The sequence below is a fragment of the Argiope bruennichi genome, chromosome 5 (genome assembly GCF_947563725.1).
Source record: "Argiope bruennichi chromosome 5, qqArgBrue1.1, whole genome shotgun sequence".
NCBI lineage: Eukaryota > Metazoa > Arthropoda > Arachnida > Araneae > Araneidae > Argiope > Argiope bruennichi.
In genome coordinates this window covers 61,241,041-61,263,351 of record NC_079155.1, presented here as the reverse complement: position 1 = coordinate 61,263,351, position 22,311 = coordinate 61,241,041, and the positions used below count along the sequence as shown (strand labels likewise).

The following is a 22,311-nucleotide window of genomic DNA, read 5'->3' as shown; positions in this document are numbered from 1 at the left end:
TTATAGTAGACAATCTGAAAACTGGATGAGGCAACATTATTTGCTTTCCAGTCAAGCATCGAATATTGCTAAATAACAATAGCTTTTGAGTTAGGCAGATATATTTAGAATTATTCGAACTATCATAAGAGATAACAAAAAAATAAATCGATATTTTAATGCATTTTATGATACCAGCACGCCTTAATCTCATTTTCAAAATGCCATAAACAGATAGCAAAATCTACATTTCTATCACTATCAACTCTCACAGACGAAAATTCTTATTAGTTAGAAATTACGTAACTAAGTAATACTGAGAAAGCACTCCTGTCAATGTACATTCTCATATTTAGACTCCTTTATCACAAAACTGTCAATTTCAATTCACCACAATGCTATAATTCTTTAATATTTCTTTTAATTTAATTTTTTTTTAAATATGTGGTAAATTAAATTATTTTATGCCTAAATCGGTTAAAAAAATTCTATCCTTATAAGTCGCTCTGAAATTTGTATTAGTAGATAAAAAGGAATATTGGCAACAGAAATAATGTATGGTGTAATCTGCCATTAATTTTAGCTCAATAAAAAAATAAATTTAGATGTTTTATTTAGCAAATTTTAGTAAAATATTTTATGCGATAACAGTTGCCGGCGTCCTGGCATAGGGGCAGAGTATCTTCCCTGTGATCTGGGCGTCCCGGGTTCGGATCCCGGTTCGGGCATGGTTGTTTTTCACCCTTGTAAAAAGAGGGTTGTGCAAGCGAATGTGTGAGTTTCATCTTCATAAGAGCTAGAAATCAGACTTCTGCCCTCTGGTGCTCAGGGGTCTTTACCCTCAGAAACTCCTGCACTCCCTTTCCGTGGTAATGCGAGCGCGACATCATCATCATGTGATAACAGTTTTCTTATTTTTAGAGTTTTCTTATTTTTTTACTCCTAAGTGCTGAAAATTTACCTCAGAAATCTTGGTTTTACCTGAATTTTATCCTTCTTGAAATTAAATATCATCATTTCCATTAGTTTTTAAATGTCGATATTTAGTTATAGAAGAAATTTTAAGCCAAAATAAATTGAAAAACGTTACGAAGAATGTTTTTACTTTGCAATTTTATTTTTCTACGCTATTTGCTTTTTTTGTAATGCCGTATTTTTTTTTATATAGGCTGTAGGTGAAATAGTAGAGATTGGCGAAGATGTAGATAATTTCAAAGTAGGACAGAGCGTTACCTATATGAATTCTTACATGAATACATACGCAGAATATGTGGTAAGATTTTTTTCTTCCTTCAATTATTATTCTTTTATTACATACACCACATTAATATATTTAAAAAACTACTTTCTTTATATTGTAACTGTTTCATGTGATTTCATTTATAAATTAAGAGCTTATCTAATGACGTAATCTATATCACGCTTGCATGTTCGTTCAGCTGTTCATTTGATGCAAATGCATAATTATTATCAACCTCATATTGTTGTATGTTTCGAATGCATGACATAGAACAATTTTTTAGTAAAAGAGGTACTTTATTTTGACCTTCACATAGTTCATTTACCTTTTTGTAACATGCATTTCATAACAAAAAGCAGTAGTACTCCCGAAACTTTCTCAGGTACTTCCTTATAAATTTTCTATCCATCTCTCCCATATAAAGTTATGGACCTTGAACAAAATCATAAACACCAAAAGTGCTTAGAATTTTAGTTTTAGAGTCCCACACATGAACGCTTTGTGCTATCTAGTACAGGGTGGTTATAATTAAAATTCCCCTATAAACAGCCTCCTACAACACAAACGGGTAAACGGATTGCAACGAAATTTGGTGCATAGACTATACACGAGATGCGCTCACGGAATTCTGAAAAAAAAAAAGTAAAAAAAAAAAAAAAAGGAACACAATAAAAGAACAAAACGGAATACAGAAACAATATTGACAATCCAGAACAAGAATTTTGCCTAATAAAATGCAAAACCGGGAAAAGCTGTCAATTCTAGGAAAAAATGTCGAAATTAGCATGCGTGCGAAAAACAGGAAGCTTTATACAAAACAGGTTTGGGTAAGAAACGTTTACAGTCGTTGTCATGTTTTATGTCGATGTTTCCGGCTGTAATGATGACGGTATCTTGTTGAGACGTTTAATGGCTTAAAGAACTCCATAACGCTTCATTTGCGAAGCAATACAACTGATCAGTTATTATCTGCTATTGAACACACTGTCCATCGACTTGAAATTTTGTAGGTGAATGATGGTGGTCACATGGCGCACCTTTCCCTACATCGTCCTGGACATGATTAATAACTGCTTTTCTTGTCTGATTTCGTCCTAATCTATTCTTGGTTTCTGCAAACTGAAGTGTTTTTTTTCCTTTCTCTCAAACAGCATATTGTTATTTTTTCCTTACCTGTACTTAATGTGGTTCGACGACAAAATGATCAGAAACTAGCAAATAAATGTTAATACTGTTTCTGTATTCCGTTTTGGTTGTTTATTGTGTTAAAATTAATGTCCGCCCTTTGGTGGACATTTTGGGACTAATTTTTTTTTTTAATTCATGAGCGCATCTCGTGTATAGTCTATATATCAAATTTCGTTGCAATCTTTTCAGCCATTTGCAATGTAGGATGCTGTTTATTGAGGAAGTTTAATTATAACCACCCTGTATATCGAAGAAAATTGAGTGTGTATCATTAATACCTTTTTAGCCTGATTGAAACCAAAAGCAATACAGATCTACAGTGCAATCAGACCATATATCAAATTTTATTTATCTTGTGTTTTTGAGTTATAGCATTTACATACTTGAGAAGATACAGACAAACAAAATGTCAAAAGTTTAATAGATTTAATTGAAAATTTGAGGAAAATCTAGACATTAGACGCTGTAACATTTCATTGATCCAAGTCATTGCTTTTTTTTTCAGTTATAGCGTTTATATGAATGCGACAATAGTGTTGTATGAATGCAAACTGATAGTCGGTCAACGCTAGGACAAATTTGATTTGAAATTTAATAAAGAGGTTGCTCTTTAAATTTTAAAACATTACACCAAATTTCATATATTTAAGTTGTGTTTTTGTGTTACTGTGTTTATAAACATGTGAAAGTACAAAAAAAAAAAAAAAAAAATACAACCAATTCCTTGACGGAGTTGATTCAAAAGTTGCGCTTTCTATGTTAATTTTTTTAAATCTAATTCTTTACGTTTTGTAGTTACTACCTTCCTTTTTATTCAGACTATCTGTGAATAGATTTTTTAAAATTTTGATAAAAATGTAGAAATTAGTGTAAAGATCGCATGTAAAATTTTACTTGTCCGAATCAAAATATTTTTGAATCACAGACAAATTGTAAGAATGTGTTTTATGAACTCAGGATATGGATATTTGTCAAAATGTCGTGGTCGAATTTTTTGAAGATTACAATATTTTCTCTTTCGTATATAAGAAAGTAGTAAAAATAAATAATAATTAAATGAAAAACAGAATCATGCTGACTATTGTCATCAAAAGAATGCAAAATACATACATTTCTCATTGGAAAGTTATTTGTTCTTTTTACATAAATATATTTATTGTGCTGTCTTGATGTAATGTGACGCATGTCATTTTATTTAAGAAAAGATGAAATCACTATGAACTTTTATAAGCCCAAAAGTTAATTCAAATATGTTAATTAAGAATTAAACAAGTTTTGGTGTTTATCTTCAAAGATATTATTTCTCAAGATTTATCTCACATTATCTTAAAACTCAAAAAATTTACTTATTCATATAATTTCATTTCCATATATTTTTTCTCTTATTTTAATAATTTTTTAAAATTTAATTTGGTAATCATTCTGTACCGATGTATTTATTGCTAAGATTAAATTCAAACTTTTGTTTTTGTTCCATCAAATCATAAATCACGTGCTTTTGTCAATATTAAAATTAGGATTCTTTTAGTAATATTTGGAAACATTTGCATGACTATTAAATTAGCATAATTAAAAATAAAATTTTTAAATTTTTAAATTTATTTTTCAGGAATAATATTTTAGGAAATTATAGAGGGAAAATTTCAAAATTAGGCTTAAATTTTAATTAATTAAATTTTAAAAAATAGCTTTGTAATGTACATTTTCACTCATAAAAAAAAACTAAAAGACACGCATTCATCATTATTATTGTAAAAGAAGACTAAAATTAAACGATTAATCTTAATATATATAAATTACGTGTCACGTTGTTTGTCCGCGATGGACTCCTAAACTACTCAACCGATTTTAATCAAATTTGCACACCGTGTGCAGTTTGAACTAACTTAAAAGATAGGATAGCCCTTTTTTTGAATTTTTAATTAGAATTTTAATTATTAATTAAAAACTAACTTTCCCGCCAAAAAAATCGTTTCATTTTCCCCACCGCCAAATGAGTACGGTTTCAGTTTTTTTTCCCAAGAGTCATGAGGCTAGGCTTAAGATTTTTCGGCTGATTATTTAAAACGATTCTATTTATTTTTTTAATGTTTGATGCATTTAAAATTAAACATTGTTAATGAATCGATCTTTCACATTCATTCTTAAGTACTTTTGAATTAAAATAAAACAGAATAAAGGAAATTAAAAATTTCTACTCTGCATAGCGTTACCCCAACTGGCGTAGAAACACTCACGCATTTGCGTTACGTTTCGAATCCGAATGTTCGAATTATTTATGATCCTATCCGAAAACGTTTCTCAGGAATAAGATATCATTTTCCACAATTATTTTTTAATGCATACAATAAATTTGATACGTTGCAACGGATAAAGTATCACGATCTTATGTTTGAATTTTGTATTATTGTGCACGGTGGCAATTCTCAGAAATAAGATATTTTATTTGAAAATGATTAATTACAAACGTTTTAACGGATCACTGATTAATATAACATACTAAAATTCTGCTTTTTTTTAATTATAAAGAAGTTTGGAAAAATACTTGGAGGTGCACACGGATAATTATTACTTTTCGTTTTGAATGAATTCCGATTCTTTATTTGAATGTTTACTAAGAAAAATGTTGTACGGCAATAACATTTGTTACCTTCATTGAATTTTCAATTAAATGATTTTATTTCTTTTGTTAAGCATATCGTAAAAAAGGTAAGTGAACGAGCCAATAATAAGTTCCTCTAATCGGATAATAAAAAAATATTAACTCATTTGTATGCTAAATGAAATTTAATCTTTTTTATATAAATTATTGAAGATATGATAATAAAAAATGGTTACAATAATCGTTTCAGTTTTTCATTTCTTTACTAATAAACTGCATGTACGTATCAAGTTATGTCAGCTATCATCAACTCAGCTATCATTCACTTCAGCTACAATGCTTATCATTATTTAATATATGTTTTTGAAACTGATTTCATTTTGTAAATGAATTCTGAATTATTGCAACAGACAAATGTATCAATGACGGAATAAATCTCATGGCAACTTCATGTGTGGAATATAGAACTTATTTTTAAAATCTTTCCTTTAAGCTGAGGAAGCCAGAATCGGTATCACTGAAGTTAGAGGATTTATTATACATCATAAAGGGTTTATACTAAGAAGGAAGGTTTTAAGAAGGAACAAATTATTTGTTCATTATTTGACAGTCACAATTATCTGTTAGCTCCAAGCGATTCTAACAGATGGCGGTATCTGTTGACTGGATTGAGTAAGTATTCTAACAGATGGCGCTGTGTTAAAAGTACCAACGTTTCACATAAGCTACAATTTAATGGCATAACCACCACGTGCTGCCTAGGCTAAAGTATAAGTTAAATTTATTTCGTAGTAAACGCAATACAATGAAATTCAATTGTTCTTACTTTTTCAATTTTTGGTATTAGCATAGCCGACCACGTGTTATTTAGACTGAAGTATAAATTGAATTCATATTATAGTAAAAGTAATACAGTGCAATTCTTCTTGCTTTTTAATTATTAGTGTTTCATTGTTCAACAATCTTTAATTAAAATGCATGTTTAAAACTATCATTCTTATGGCGAAGTGTTGAAACACTTCGATTGGCCATAAACATGCGCGTACAATTGCAAAATGATCCATCAGCACAAATATTTTCTGAACAATTACTAGATATTGGGAGCGGTAAAATAGAACTGCAACCAAATACGCAATGCATTAAACTGCCAGACAATTTCTGCACTGTTCTTGAGGGGAAAATGAATTGATTCAGAGTATTTTTCCGGATATACTGAGTAATTACTTGAATCATAACTGGCTCAGTTATCGGGCTATTTTGGCAGCCAAAAATGTTGATGTTGACAAAATTAACCACATAACCTTCGATTAAAGATTGGTTCACCTATTATTCTCCTGCGTAATTTGAATCCATCTCGATTATGCAACGGTACGCGTTTAGTCATCAAAAAGATCACCGGAAATATACTTGAAGCTACCATTTTAACTGGAAAGTTTAAAGGAGAAGTGGTCCTGTTGCCACGTGTTCGGATGATACCATCAGAATCTACGATACCCTTCAAAAGGTTACAGTTTCCAATTCGTTTAGCTTTTGCCATGTCTATAAATAAGTCTCAAGGCCAAACAATGTCCATTTGTGGTTTAGATTTGGAAAATCCATGTTTTTTTCATGGGCAACTATATGTTGCATGTTCACGTGTAGGAAAACCGTCAAATCTATTTGAGTTAGCTAAAGACAGGTTAACCAAAAATATTGTGCACCGATTAGGGCTAAATTAAATTGAAATTAAAAGTATTTATAATTCAAAATAATAAACATTAAGATAGTTTTAAATCTTTTATTAATAAACATTAATAAAAGATTTAAAACTATTTGCCCTACCTACCTCATTTATAAGTTTAAGTGTTACGTGTTTTTTACTAACAACTTTGTAATGTACTCATTTGTTACAAACTTAAAAACAAAAAATAAAGAAATTTAAATTTATTTTTTTTTGTATTGATTTTTGCTCAATATCAACGGTAGTAGAAAATCAATCATGGAGGTCCCCATGTTTTTTTTTTTACAAATGGCATCTGTGTAAAAAAGCATGGTGGTCCCCATGATTGGTGTTCTCCTATCGTTTCCCTTGAATAGTTTACTACTATGTAATATAACAAAAACCTTAGCCACAGCAACGAGTGGCCGGGTCTGCTAGTAAATTATATAATTTGATAAAAAAATTAAACGAAATTCATTACATTTCAGTTATTTCATGAGTTTAAGTTAAATCAAAAAAACAAATCATTCCAAAACATATATCAATTTAGTACACAAAATGAAACCATTTAGTAATTAACTATGTTGTAAATGAATGATTTCTATGAATAGATTTCTTTACAAAAAATAATTCATTACTCTTTGTATTTCATAATTTTCTTTTCAGTGTGTGCTCGCAGCTGAAGTTATTCCTGTACCAGAAATAAATCCTGGTTATCTTACCTTATTAGTGAGCGGTCTCACAGCAGCCATAGGACTAGATAAAGTAATCTCTTTTTTTTTCTTTGAAAAAATAATTGTAAAAAAATTCTTTCTGAGGAAATATGCAGTTATAAAAAACGAGAATAGAAATTATTTTTATATAAATTATGTGGATCCATTTTTTCCCCTACTCTTAAAAGATTTTCCCCACTTCTACTCATTTTCATGTACCCATCTTTAGATGAGAATTCCACCTTGGTAAAAATGAATTAGTGAAGAATTTTTAATCTTTAAATTATTGACAACCAGATTAACAATTCTGTTTTTGATCAAAGTAGGCCCTTTTTCCTATTTTTGTTCTTACAGGAGAACTACTTTAACCCTTTAGCCGTTGAGTCTGCGTGTCATTCGTGCATCGAATTATCGAATTTTTTTTAAACTTAGAATAAATTAATAGAATTAATAAATTAATAGAATAGCTAGAATTAAATATTCAAAGACTTTATAATTCTGTATCAAAATACCACATAATACATAAGCACATTAATTTTTAACAAAATCAATTGAATAGCTCATTCTGGAAAAAGAAATTATAATCTAGTTAGATAGTTGAGAAAACAAAATAGTTGAAGAGTTAAGGTATTAGTGTATTAACCGCTTGCATGCCATTGTCGAACGTAGTCAAATTTTACTGTTTGTTTCAGGATCCCGAGACTAGCACATTTCGTTGTGATTGCACTTCTCTAAGGGATAGTGAGAGAAAGATGAGCGGTTGTCGCACTTCCTAATTCCGTAAATAATCTGAGTTCACCCCATTACTAATTTCTCGCTCCTCTTTTATTTATTTATTTGGGAAAGAAATATCTCTTGACGCATGCGCAAAAGCTCAGAAGTTTTCTGAATCCGAGAATAAAGAGTAACTCCGACTAACATAACACTTTTGATAATTTTTTGGCAGATTATTCATTGGTTCTAATTTAATATGATGGCAATTAATCACTGGCATGCGGTTAATATACAACTACTGACGTTAATAATGATATAAACATTTATATATAAATTAACTGCGTTTTGATTGTTTTAATCATTTAGTGAAATTAGTTATTTTATTTAGTTTTAACTTCAAACATTGATAAAATCTAGTTAACTTCGATTTACCTTGAAAATGTAAATGTTTCTTATTTATAATTATGATAATTGATTTGGCGTATATATCGGCTAATGATTTTTCTGTACTCTCCAGGCTGCTCGTATTAGTGCAGGAGATTCTGTATTAATCACTGCTGCAGCTGGTGGAACTGGACACATTGCAGTAAGAATGTTCTTAGTATTAAATTTATTTTAAAGGATTTTTCTTGTTTTATGAGCAATATCTTGATATTTTAAAGATACACATATTTTTTTATTCTATTTGATATATATCATAGAATATCTATTATGTGAATCTTTACGTAAATAACGCCAATTTTTAAAAATTTAGCACAAGTAATTTCTTTTTAAAATAAAAATCAAATATACTTTTTTTTAATACTTAGGAAAATTTAACAAAAAATTTTTTAAAAAAGTGCATATTATAAACGAAATTAAATCAAAAGTAATGAACTGTATTTACAAACAAATATACTCTTTTGTTCGTCCATTTTAAATTGCTGCATTTTAAACCTTTTTAAAGTCTTGAAAAATTTATTTCTCGTTAATTTCAGCTTTTTTAAATACACTTGGTAGCCTATTTTACGGCCTTTGATTTGGATTTCTATCTGTTGATAATCTCAGAAATCATACAAACAATAGAAATTTTTTTTATTACCTTTTGTGGTCTTAACATTAAAACTAATTTTGAATAAAAGAAGACAAACAAAGAAATTGAAGCTTATACTACAAAAAGTTAAATTTAGTTTAATTAAGTTATTAATAAAATTTAAATTTAAGAACTCCTACCGTTTTACTGGCCGCCGTGCCCTGGTGGTAAGGTCTCGGCTTCTTAACCGGTGGGTTCCAGGTTCGAGACCCGATTCCACCGAAAAACGTCGTGTAAGGGGGTCTGTTGCACGCTAAATCTGTCCTGACCAAACATCCTGCCGCTGGTGTGGAGAGGGGGGGGGGAGCCAGCTCAGGTGTCGTCCTTGTCATCTGGCCTCGGTTCAAAATTACGAGGTCCGTCCCAAAATAGCCCTAGTGTTGCTTCAAACGGGACGTTAATATAACTAAACCTACCGTTTTACTTCCATAATAAACTGCTAAATTAGTTTTTTTAATTACTATTTACGATTGCAAAGTATTATAAAAACATCTGTCTTGAAGCATAAATTCATTTTGAACAAAAAAAATATAGAGAAAACTAAAATAAGTTGAATATGATATTTGTTTATGATATTTACTTAATTTAACAATTATTACAATCAAGGTCATACGCAGATAATACAGAAATGATAAGATAGCAGTTTTAAAGAATTTTTATTTTGAAGAACAATGAAAAGCAAATATTCCGAAAGAATTGCGTCTCTACTAATAATAAAGGTGAATGTGTATGTGTATGTATCCATCTGCGTGTTGACTCTGCAGAAAAATAGATTGTTTGACTTGGAGCTTCCATATCAAATTATCTAATTTAGTTACAAATAAACTTTGAAGATTGGGAATGTAAATTCCGGAGCAATTATTAAAAATATTAGAAATGTTTTTATTTTTAGCGATAACTTTCGGGAACATCATTACGCTAAAATAATTTTTGCACATTTTTTAAAGTTCCAAAATTGTCCCTTTAGCTATCTTAATTTAATTATTGTAAATTCTTACAGTTCTCAAAAATGCTTTTAACATAATTTTTTAATAAGATTGTAATTACTAAAATGAAATTCAAACTGATTTTATGATTTATAAAGTATTTGACTGTATGGTTTTCTTCGATTGGTGACAGCTAAAAAAATAATTTTTATTTATTATCTGCACAGTTTATATACGGAACAAAAAAAGGAAATTATAGTAACGTGGAAGACATTGCGCAGTTAGAAGATAGATGAGTTATTCAATTACATTTTTAATGCCAATAAGGGGTTATGAATCTTCATTCCATTGGTAAAGTTCATTTACTCTATAATAAGACCCCCGGGGGGCACCTCGAAATGAGGATGAGATGCTTCCGGCATGGTGGTTGGATCTCGCCACCCTGGAGGGTACACTAATAGGTGGGGGATCTGGCTCCTCCCATCGATGACGGGACGTACTTCCTTCTGGGAGGGTTGTGCCGTGACCGGTGACGGCCCTTAGGACTCAACCACAGTTCCCGCCAATGTTGCTGCTGCGGCGGTCCGGTCATTCAGTTTTATGGTTTAAATCCGTGTGCCTTCGGGCGGGTCGGAGAGTTAGATGGTTGACTTACTCTATAATAAGAACATGTGAGAAGTTATTAAAAATATAATAGTTTTTCTGTCTCTCACAATTTGATGCTTAAAAATATTTTGTTGTTTGTAACCTTTTTTAGTTACATTCATTATGATGCTGTCTTTGAATTTTTTTAGAAACAATTTTCGGTTTTTCTCTTTAGGTACAATGGGCTAAAGCAGCTGATTGTCATGTTATTGGTACTTGTTCTACTGAAGAAAAGGAGAAAGTTTTGAAAGTAAATTTTTATTTATGAATTCTTCTGAACGAAAACGTTAGAAAATATTAAACATTTTTACTTACATCAGAATACATTACAAATAATTTATATCCATCCAATGATTGTTTTTGGAACCAGGATCTGTAATGAAATATATTCACAGAAACAAATGTGGTGCTGATGAAAGTCATATACAAGTTAAAATAATTGTAAATGCAAACATCTAGGACAGAAGCAATCAACAAAAAAAAACAATTAAAAAGCAAGATTTACCTAATTTTTTCAAAATGATTTTTAATAATGCAATTTTTAACTCAATTGTCCTCACATTCCTTCACGTCGGGCAATAAATATAAAAATAATTGAGTATAACTGAGTTAATTATTATATACTTATTTCTCAGAATCATTAACACATGACTTTAATAGAAGATAAAGTAAATCGTTTTTTTTTTCCCTTGGATATGAAACTATAGCGTGATTCTTTTTTTCCGTATCAGGCTCTAAATTTTACTTAATACTACTAAAATATATATTTTAGTTCTTCCTCCTAAAGAACACAAATTATTTATAATGAAATCATACATCAATAATGATAAAGAAAAATGAGTTATTTTTAAATTAAGTTTTATAAAACCAAGCTATATAATTTCATTATGTAACCTCAAGTTTTATAATGTTTTACCAATTTTTCTTATCATTACTTAAAAAGCTATAGCTATTTTAAATTGCAGGTGATTTTTATGGACACCTCATGTTCCATTCTTGGTATAAAATTTTTCTGCATAATTATATACGATAGATGCAATAAAAATGACGCTACTCAGACTTATGTCAAAATTATGTAGTCCTTTATTGTTTATGTATATTGTTGAAACTTAATATATGCGCTATTTCGCCGATGGAAAAACGAAATTTTTAAGAAAAATTAATAATTCGAATTTCGACCTCCAGATGAAAAGACGGCACATAGAGAACAAAAAATGGAAAATTGAACCTCGGAGCTTTATTTAATCACATTTGTTCAATGCACGGTAGAAACGGTAAACAAATCAATGCTTGTTCCAGGTTTTGAGGTGGCAGCCTTCCATCACGTGTATCTTGTATGGATATTACTTTAAAATTAATCGAAGAATCTTTCGTTTCGTGTACCAGTATAGACAAATTACTTGACACTTCTCGAGAATATTAGCATAAAATATCTTGAATCGGGCTCTCTTGCAATCTCAGCTATTACGACTTCTTCCATACTTTCATTTCAAATCCTTTCCTGGCATTTGCCTTCAAATTTAGTAACCGTCTTTTATAATCAATTTTTCCGCATGTGTTTTTTCACAAGCCTTTAAAGCGTTGTTGATTTGTAGCATCGCTAAGCCTGCAGTTTTGATATAAACAATTTGGCAAGTACAGTTCGCTCTTTCCTCTCTTAAAATGTAGTGAAAAAATGATTTTACTGCATTGATTACTGGCATTTTTAAATATTCATAATTTGTATAACGAATTCTCTACATAGCATGAAATCACCATCGAATGGTCACTGTTTAAACTATTACTTTATTATTATCATTATTACTTGCAATTTTTCCCCCATATTACGCATAAATTAAGTTTCAATAAAATACGTTAACTAGAACAGGCGTTACTTAAGTCTCACTAGAATCACTATCACTCTAATCGGAAATCAATAGCTAATTTCAAAACTATTAGAAATAAGTATCTAGATCCAATTGGAAAAATATTTTAAATGACTTAAATAATTATATTTAAAGTTATTTGGTTCTGTTGAAAAAATTTCGGAGTCTAAATTTTTAACCAGTGCCTCGCTCTATAAATCTTTTTTAGTAAAATATTCATGGCATATTAACATTTGAAATAAAAAAAAGCTTCAGTCATATGCGGTTAGATTTGGATGAGTTTTGAAGCTTTGAATATTTCTACTTTAGATTAATTCATTGGCCACCTCCATCAATAAGCACTCTTTGTCCTTGGTGGTATTTGACAGATTAAAATAATAAAATTCAAAGCTTCATAATCAATTTTAATGAAAGAGTAATGAAGCTTCTTTTTGTTTCAAATGTTGCTGTATCAAAAATATTTTATGACAGATGACTTAGGGCATGAGACTGATTTGCACTTCCTAATTTTTTTCGGCAGCATATCTGTTGACTGAAATTGCATTACATATAATTTCTTATATCATTCAGAGCAGTTTTCCAATAGGAAGTATATGCTTATCTTTAACGTATTACAAATCATATATATGGCTCTGTAAAGTGGACACCCTATATAGGATCATTACGAATTACATGATGAAATATATTACTAATTTGTATAAATTTTTCTCAAATCAGGACCTTGGATGTGATCGAGTCATAAATTATAAAAAGGAAGATCTAGCAGAAGTCCTAGCCAAAGAGTATCCTGTAAGTACTTTTTGAAGACTAATTAGCAGATCCGTCTTGAAATTGCAGCTAAGATGTCATTTTCATCATTAAACTATTATGACTGATATAAAATTTTTTTAATTTAACATAAATATATTATGCTTTATGAATTTTATATGGTTCATCGATTAAAAAATGTAATGTACTGTAGTATTATTCTACAAATTATCGTTTATTTATAGATATCATGCCTTTTACTACGTTTTCTGGTCAGTTTTTTTTTTTTTTAAATTGCTTTTAAAACATAGTAAGTACATAATGCCATTTTTAAAGTAAAGAGCTTGATGATTAAAGGTTTATTTTTAAATATATACTATAAAATATTTTAATAATATTTTAAATATATGCAATATATACAATATTTTTTGCAATTTTTTTATTTCGCCGCTAGGGGCGCTATAACCTTTCTCAATAAGTCTAGCATAATTCCTTTATTATTGTTGCACGTTACCTTCATGGCTATGCGAGAAACTCTTTTAAAAGTTTAAAAGGACTTTAACTGGAAATGAGATGATTATGTGGTTGTGAAATTTTCATTTCTCCATAGATTTTTTTATGATTGAAGATAGAAAAATAAATCAAACTAGGGATAATTAGTTTTTTTGAGACGAAAAAATATTAGTTTTTCGATAACTGCGATTGCTTAGAAGTTAGAAGCTGAAAATTGATTTCTAATACCTAACTTCCATTATTCTTAACATGATCTTTATTGCCATATTAAAGAATAAATAAACTTATATATTTAGTTCCTTTTTTTATTTTAAAGTTGTTGAATGCTTGTGGACTAGAATTTAATATCTTGAAAATTAATTAAATGAAATTAAAGGAGCAGACAGATTTATTGGCAACATTGTGCAAAAATTCTTTAGAAAATCCCAATAGATGCACATGCTTCAGAGCATTTGATTATATTTTGTCAAAATCTTTATCACCGAAAGAGAGTGTAAGCGTATTTGTTTTGTTTTTATTTCATTTTTTAAAATAAATCAAATTATTTTCTAAGAAAATTGGGCAAGAAAGTGATGGTGGAAGAGACACATTTTTCTGTTCTTTTTCTCTGAGGACAAATATTCTACTTTCGACTCCAGCCCAGCCGGCAATTTTTTTTTTTTTTTTTTTTTTTTTTTTTTTTTGTATTAAGCTATATATTTTTGATTTCCAATAGTGTTTAAAGAATGTTTTTTTGACTCATTTACAAACAAGCTTTGTATTTTTTTTTAACTTTATTCTCAATTAATAATAAAACCTTTTTACATTTATGTATTTAGATCTATTGGATTTAGTCCGATAAAGGATATATTGTGAGCAGGATGAAAGCTTCTATTAATTCATAGTTGAAAATGGGTAGAAATAATAGGATTGAGTAAAATTCTCATTTCTCCATAACTCTCTTACCATTGAAGGCCATAATTTTTAAATTTGGCTACGTTATCATAACTAACAATTTTCGATAACTGCAACTTTTTAGAAATTATGGCTTGACGAGTGATTTCTAATTCAAAATTTCAACTGCTTTCTAACCATGTGAGACCTTTTTGGAAAGGTATTATTGTATATATTCTCAGAGGCCGATTTCCGATTATTTAGATTAGACACCTGCGTATTGTAAATACGCCGAGTAAAAGCATTTATTTTATACAGCAACACAAACATGAAGACACTACAGTAAGATAATTAAAAACACGAAAAGTGTTAGGTTACAACAACGTCGGAAGATATCTCAAATCAGACGAAAAGAAAGGATTATATAAACGTCTAGCTTTGGCAGCTGCAAAACGGAAGATTCTATTTTAGGAGAGCAGGTTAGGAAGGAAAAATGAGCATTGTTATCTAACACACTTCTTGAAATACAATTGGTCAAGTTCTCATGTTTCATTACATTAACTGAGTTATTTGGATACTTATAAGGACATATAGATATCCGCGAGCCTCTGCGTTAATAAATTGTGTATAAATATGGATGCCGAATATTCTTCGAAGATAATAGATAAATAATGACCAATTCATTTTACATAAAATTAATGATTAATCTAAAATAAGTAATTGTTAAAAATGTGCCAGAATGGGAAACTGAATCATCAGTTTATTAAAAAAAGGAGTTTGATAATGTGCATTTTCTCGGGCTGCAAAATATCTAAATCTGCTACTCTTTATTTTTTTTTTTTCCATCCTGTTCTCTCTTTATATATATTCTGAATATGAATATGAATATCAAAGGTGGTGATATAATTCGTATGAAATCAAAGGTGGGAATGGCAAAAGGAATTTAATTTTTCTTAATCAATGGACAAAAGGAAGTTACGTTTTCATTCTTGCCGACAGTTATAAAAGCACTTTAATTATTTTTATGAAATTAGAAATTTTCCATGTAATTAAAGAAATTATTAATATTTCAGAAAGGGGTGGATGTTATATGGGAAACGATTGGTGGAAAAGTTTTCGAGGATTGTTTCAAGAATCTGGCTCTCAGAGGAAGGCTTCTAGTTATTGGAGGCATTTCTGCTTACAAAGATGAAGACCGAGAATCAGTGCAGAAAAGAGATCTTTCTGCTTTGCCAGAACAAGTATGATACGTTTTTTTTCCCTCCCCCCCTTTTTTTTTGATGTTATAGCATGTTTCAGTAGTATTATTCTCACTTGCAAAGCTTCATATAAAGTTTCACAACTACTTTTTCCTCATCATTTTTTTTTTTTTTTTTTACTTTTTTGTATATGAAATAAGCGAAATAAATATTCTTTGATATCTTTGAACGCAATGGTGGCACTTCATTTTCCAGCTCTAAAAAACGGAACGGAAAACCAAAAAAATACATATAAAATTGGGGAAAATATTTTTTTAATGTTATAAAATTAAATTATATATATGTAATGATATTTTAATTCTAATTTCAATTTAATTAATTTCCAAGATTTTATTTTAATTTAGCCCATAGTAACTTCGCTCTAAAAATATTCTCTTATTTCGTGATCTAATTCCACTTTCGGTTTAATTAATTCCTTTGTAAAAATAATGCGCCATCAGTACTACGTATCAAATGAAAGTGATACTTCCGTTGCCCTTGTCAAAGGTCAACACATGCATTCCATCGGCGCGTGGCCGGAAATTCTATGTTATATAAGACTAGTGATTATTTGTTTCGGCCCTTCCTTCCCTTCTGTCTTACTTCTGCTTTTGTGACGCGCTGCGTCTGCTTGTAAATAAATTGCTTTCCCGAGATTGATATTAAAGAGAGAATAAAACGAAGTTAAAAATACAACGTCTTGTCTATGTCTTCAAAACTGCATTCTGCTTGCAAACAAAATAATGTTACATATATATATTAAATTTTGAACAAAATCTGACAAAAATAAATCTGTTTCGTGTTTATCCTATGTATTTATTGACTCAAAAACACTATTAGATTGAAGGATGAAATTTGGCACGCAATTTTATACCAAAATTAGCATTTTTGCATCAAATTTTGTATAAGTCCATCATTGCGTTGATTGTATGGCGGTCTGCTTATTCTTGTGTACATAAATACAATAACTACGCATTTATCAAAAATAATTTTTTTAAGTAAATGTCATCCAGCAATAAATAAAATTATGAAAAAGAAAAAAATAAAATTATTTCAAAATTTTTGCTCTTTTTTTGTTGTAAAAGGGAACCCTAAACTTCCTTTTACTACAGCTTCTGTTAGTATGATTTGCTACATGTTAATTATACTGAAAGAAAAAAAAAAAGGATAAGTAAGGTGTTTATTATTTTTAATGATTAATTGTGAGAGAAGAAGCAAATAAAATTCTTAAAACTTATTAAAAAAACGAAAAATTGCAAAAATGAATAATTTGGGAAATGTATTTTCAAAGCAATTAAAAAAATAATGCGATAAATTTAATTGATTCAATCTCTAATTTAACCCTTTAAAGGGCCATTTTTTTCTAGTCATATTATGTTAAAATATTTTTAGGCTTCAAATTAGAATAATGAAAGGGATTCATTTAGCTTATTAGATACATTTAATTTGATTAATTAATTAATTTGGTTAATTAATAATTAAGTAACAAATCAAGACACATCATTTTGTGTGAGATAAAGAACTAAAGCCTCTAAGTTTCTGTCTTTCTAAAAAAATTTGTCAGAACTTATACCAACCTACATAAATTCATACAAAGATTGATAAATTTGATGGGAAGCATACTTCCCACAGCCCTGGGAAGGGTTAAAATGGTTTTCTATTGTTATTTTTCTCTACTAATATAAAACTATGAATGATGTTGGTACCCTACAGGCCATATCATTTGACTTAGAGCTGTGAGAACATGCACCTAGGAGTGATTTTTTTAATTAATTAAATTTTTATTTAATTATAAATTATGCAAAATTTAGTCTTTTTTTCCGCAACAACATTCGAAAATATTACAGCACAAAAATTATTTTTAACTCTTCTTAAAATTCAAAAGGTTATCTTTTCAATTATACTAATTTTTTTACGAATATTTTTTTTAAATTTTATTTTCAATCAGTTTTTGTAAAGTATTTTAAAAGTATTTGAAAAGTAAATATATTTTGCAACAATATATTTCATTGTTGAAGTGAAACTCAAATGTTTTTCATTGTTACTACTAGCAAACATTTCATGCTGGCCTTTCCCTTTCCTGTAATCTATATACTTATAATAAAGCTCAATGTGTGTGTGTGTGTGTGTGTTGGCGCTCTACAGGCCAGGTCATTTGACATACAGCTACCAAATTTGGTACATGTATACCTTAGAGGTCGGGAATGTGCACCTGGGGTCCCTTTTTTTGAAATTTTAATTAGAATTTTAATTATTAATTAAAAACTAACTTTCCCGCCAAAATATCTTCCATTTTCCCCACCGCCAACTTTTCCGCCAAAATAATCTTCCATTTTCCCCAACGCCAAATGATTTAGGCTTTAGTTCTTTTTTTCTCCCAACAGTAATGAGGCTAGGGTTAAAATTTTTGGGCGGATTATTTCAATCGGTTCTGTTTATTTTCTTAATGTTTGGTGCATTTAAAATTAAACATTGTTAATTAATCCATGTTTCAGATTCATTCTGAAGTACTTTTGAATTAAAATAACACAGAATAAAGGAAATTAAAAATGTATAATCTGCATAGCGTTACCCCAACTGGAATAGAAAAATTCACGCATTTGCGTTACCGTAAAAGGCGAAGAAAATTCACGCATGCGCACTGTGTTCTGATTGTTGGCATGGCAACCATTCTCGACGGACGATTTAAATTACTTTTAGATTAGTTGTATGCTATTGTAAGTAAATTGTATTTATGTTAGTTATATATTTTTTGTATATGCTTATAGTTTTAAGTACATCGTTTTTTAAGTAGTTTTTTTAAACCTGTTTTCGACCGATTATTTTAAACGATTCATTTTATTTTCTTAGTGTTTGATGCATTTAAAATGAAACATTGTTAATGAATCGATCCGTTCATGATGAATCTGAGAAAATTTTGTTGACAAATTCTTGAGATATTATATAAATTAAGAAAGATATTCTTTAGTGCCCATAAAGTTTAAACGCTCAGTGACTCTATTATCAGTAATCATATTATTAAAAAAAATGCTTTGTTTCAGTAAAAAATATTATTATATTAATTGCAGATGAATCCTTTACACTTTAATTTAAAGCATAAATTCTATGAGAGGTAACAGAAAATGAGAGAGATACATATCACGTTATGACTGAAGGCCTTTATAATATTATGAGTGAATTATATCACTATCAAAATTTGAAGTTTTAAAATATTTTTCTGAAGAATCTATTAAAGTTGGAATTGCATAAAATATTTAATTATTAAAATTTTAACGAACATTAAGATTGGCGAACCGGCTGGTCGCCAAAGGCGGCTAGTCAAGATATAAAAATACCGCTTTTTTTTTTTTTGCATTTTAATATATGGCATACTTTTAATACATTTTTTTTTGCATTTTAGTTCTACTTTCAAGTAACGTTTTAATTTCAAAATTAAACAACGAAAATCTTTCTCAGTGTGCCAATTTTTAAATATATTTTTCCTGCTTTCTTTGCAATTAGATGTGTAAAGAAATAGACTAAAAAAATTTTTTTAATGGAGAAATACTTATTGCAATAAACATAAATAGTAGTATGAATTATATATCTATATAATTGGAAATTTAAAGATATTTTGTTAAGGAAGCTATTTAAATGTAGTTACATAGTTATCTACTTGAAATTTTTAGTAATAGTTAATTTACTATTTTTGTTAAGCTATTAAATATTCTTTAGTTTTCAGAAACAACAGTTTCCGTTTTTTTAATAAAAACGTTAAAACATCCATTTCAGTTATCCATTTGATTTTTTGTTACTCGCCGGTTTTAATGGCAACCGAAAAGCACCAAGAAAAAATTTCGTTAATTTGGCGATTTCAAACGTCAAACTATATAGCATGTGATTATATTACTTGATACTTGTGTACATTTTTATAATTTGGCGAAGTTTTTTCTTGGCGCTTTTTGGTCGCGGTTAAAATTGATAAGTACCGATTTCTTGTACATTTCGACAATAGTTTAGAATATAAAATAATATTTTAAATGATTTGTTCTGTTTAATATATTGTTACAAAAAATTTTTTACAACAAAATACCGTCGATCAATCATAATAACGTAACGCATTTAATCGCTATAGTTTAGCAGCTTGCTTGCTGTCTAATCCTCCAGTTTCTTTACTTGTCGGTGACTCCGACTCCTCTCACACACAACTTCACTGCAGCTTCAGAGAGCCCGTCTTTTATAGTTCCGGGAAACGGGACTAGAATCTTCCAGACCAATCAGGGCGTATCTGAGTATATCTTGGTTCCTACTGGATGGATCGTGAAACTTCTCGAACTTTCCAGAATGATCCATTTTGTCGCCAAATTCATCGCCAAGCCGCCAAATGCTCGCCAAGTTAGTCTCCAAGTTCTGAGTTTATTGAGCTCAGCACGCACAGGACAGATCTTACAACGGTTTTTCCCACGATGACAATATTCGTTCCGGGTAACAAAATTACAAATTTGTAACAATATGTTTTGTTTAGAATTTATGCTTGTTTAACAAGGTCAATCTACAATATCAGTTGAATGAATGGTTTTTTTTCCCACAGCTGCTTTTCAAATCTGCATCTGTAGTAGGATTCATGCTTCTGCATTTCGGTGAATGCTTTGCTTCTTATTTCAAATACATGAGTGAAACCTTAGAAGCGGGGAAGATAAAAGTCGTTTTGGACAATGGTGAAAAATCAACCGGAAATGAATTCTTCGGCATGGAAGGAATCATCAGAGGAGTTGAGGTACGGTACTTTTAAAATGATTTGATTTAGTAACTATTTTTCTTTTATATGCGACATTTTCTGTAGTATGAAACCATTTTATGGCTAAAAACATATTTAGAAAAAAAAAAAAAAAAAAAAAACCTTTTTTATTTAAAAAAAAGTGATGAAATAAACTCAATCTGTTGTAAGATTATTTTTAATTCTAGAAACTTATTAATATTTACTATTTTTTTAGCATCTTCATTCTGGAAAAAATGTTGGAAAAGTGTATGCAAGGATCTATTGATTGTTTAGTAAAATAATAGGTAATTGTTATGTTCTGACTTGTTATAATTTTTAAACAAATTTTGTTACTCATGAGATTAAATTCATTCAATGAATTGTTTTGTATAACTTTTAAATTTTTTAAAATAAAATTTTGCAAATAAAATGCCCTTTTTAATTCATTTTTCTTTAAATGTGGAAAATGTATGTATGTATGCACCTGTTTTATTAAGTAACAAAATTTCATATTTTATTTCGATGTTAGAAAATTATTTCTTTTTCAATGAAAAAAGGAGATAATTTTTTAAATCGTCTTTTAAATACTTACTTGGTTTTATTAGCCTTTGAAAAGCTAATTAATTATTATCATACTTGACTGTGTATTTTATTTTTGGCTATATTTTTTATATAGCCAAACATGGAACATATTTTTTAACCTCAATATTTTTCTGATGTTTTAAGATGTGCTTCATTACTATGAAAGCCAGAAATGTTTTGTACTTCATTATTATGAAATAGTATAAAAGCTGGAAATTGATTTTTTTTTCACTGAAATTCACTATCTGATTGTGTAGAATCCTTATTTAATTAAATTAGTCATTCAGCTGATAATGAAGTTCTGTAAACATTGGTATCTTTATAATTTTATTACTGTGCCATTGAAAATACTTAATTTCAGAAAATTTGCGAATTCTAATGCATCATATAATGTATGAAAAATCGATGACAAAATTCCATGCTTACAAACAGGAAAAAAGTTAAATTAAAATATGTAGAAAAAATTGACGATTTTACTTCTTTTCTCTATAACTATGATTTTTAAATAATTTTCGTACTTTTTAAATGTTATAATTTATAATTTTTTTAAATAAAAATTAATTGTAAGAAAGACAGTTAATTCAAATATAATGAAAAATTTATAACTTAGAGATTTTTCGTTTAATGTATCTTTTGTTAGAGAGAAATAGAGAAGTAATTATCTGAAAATTCTTTGCGATTTATAAAAGAATAAAAATAGCTCAAATACTAGCCTCATAAATGTTACTGGACACACAAATTATTTTATCAATACATTTAAACGCACAATTTTTTGGTTAAAATATTTTATTAATAATATTAAAAATATTTTATTAATAATATTTAAAAATATTTCGAAAAAAATTTAATATTATTTTCGAATTTTATCATTTGTTGTGCTTAGCAGTTAGAATCCTTTTCAGCCTAAGTAACATTATTATCATGTAATTAACATAACTTGTAGCAACTCTTCCATTAACTAATCAATTCATTCGTTT

The 22,311-nt window shown here is 29.0% G+C and overlaps 1 protein-coding gene across 3 annotated transcripts in view; it reads left to right on the top strand.

Moving 5' to 3' along the window:
- The window catches only part of LOC129968789 (prostaglandin reductase 3-like), a 43,242-nt gene extending 22,060 nt beyond the window's left edge, over window positions 1–21,182 (top strand). For all 3 annotated transcript variants that reach the window (XM_056083038.1, XM_056083037.1, XM_056083036.1), the window contains exons 4-11: window positions 1,148–1,252; window positions 7,375–7,473; window positions 8,653–8,721; window positions 10,954–11,028; window positions 13,361–13,432; window positions 15,850–16,017; window positions 20,585–20,770; window positions 20,988–21,182. In XM_056083038.1, coding sequence (XP_055939013.1) covers window positions 1,148–1,252; window positions 7,375–7,473; window positions 8,653–8,721; window positions 10,954–11,028; window positions 13,361–13,432; window positions 15,850–16,017; window positions 20,585–20,770; window positions 20,988–21,038 — 825 coding nt within the window. In that variant the 3' untranslated portion in view covers window positions 21,039–21,182. The remainder of the gene's footprint in view (window positions 1–1,147; window positions 1,253–7,374; window positions 7,474–8,652; window positions 8,722–10,953; window positions 11,029–13,360; window positions 13,433–15,849; window positions 16,018–20,584; window positions 20,771–20,987) is intronic.
- Window positions 21,183–22,311: the final 1,129 nt, after the last annotated feature.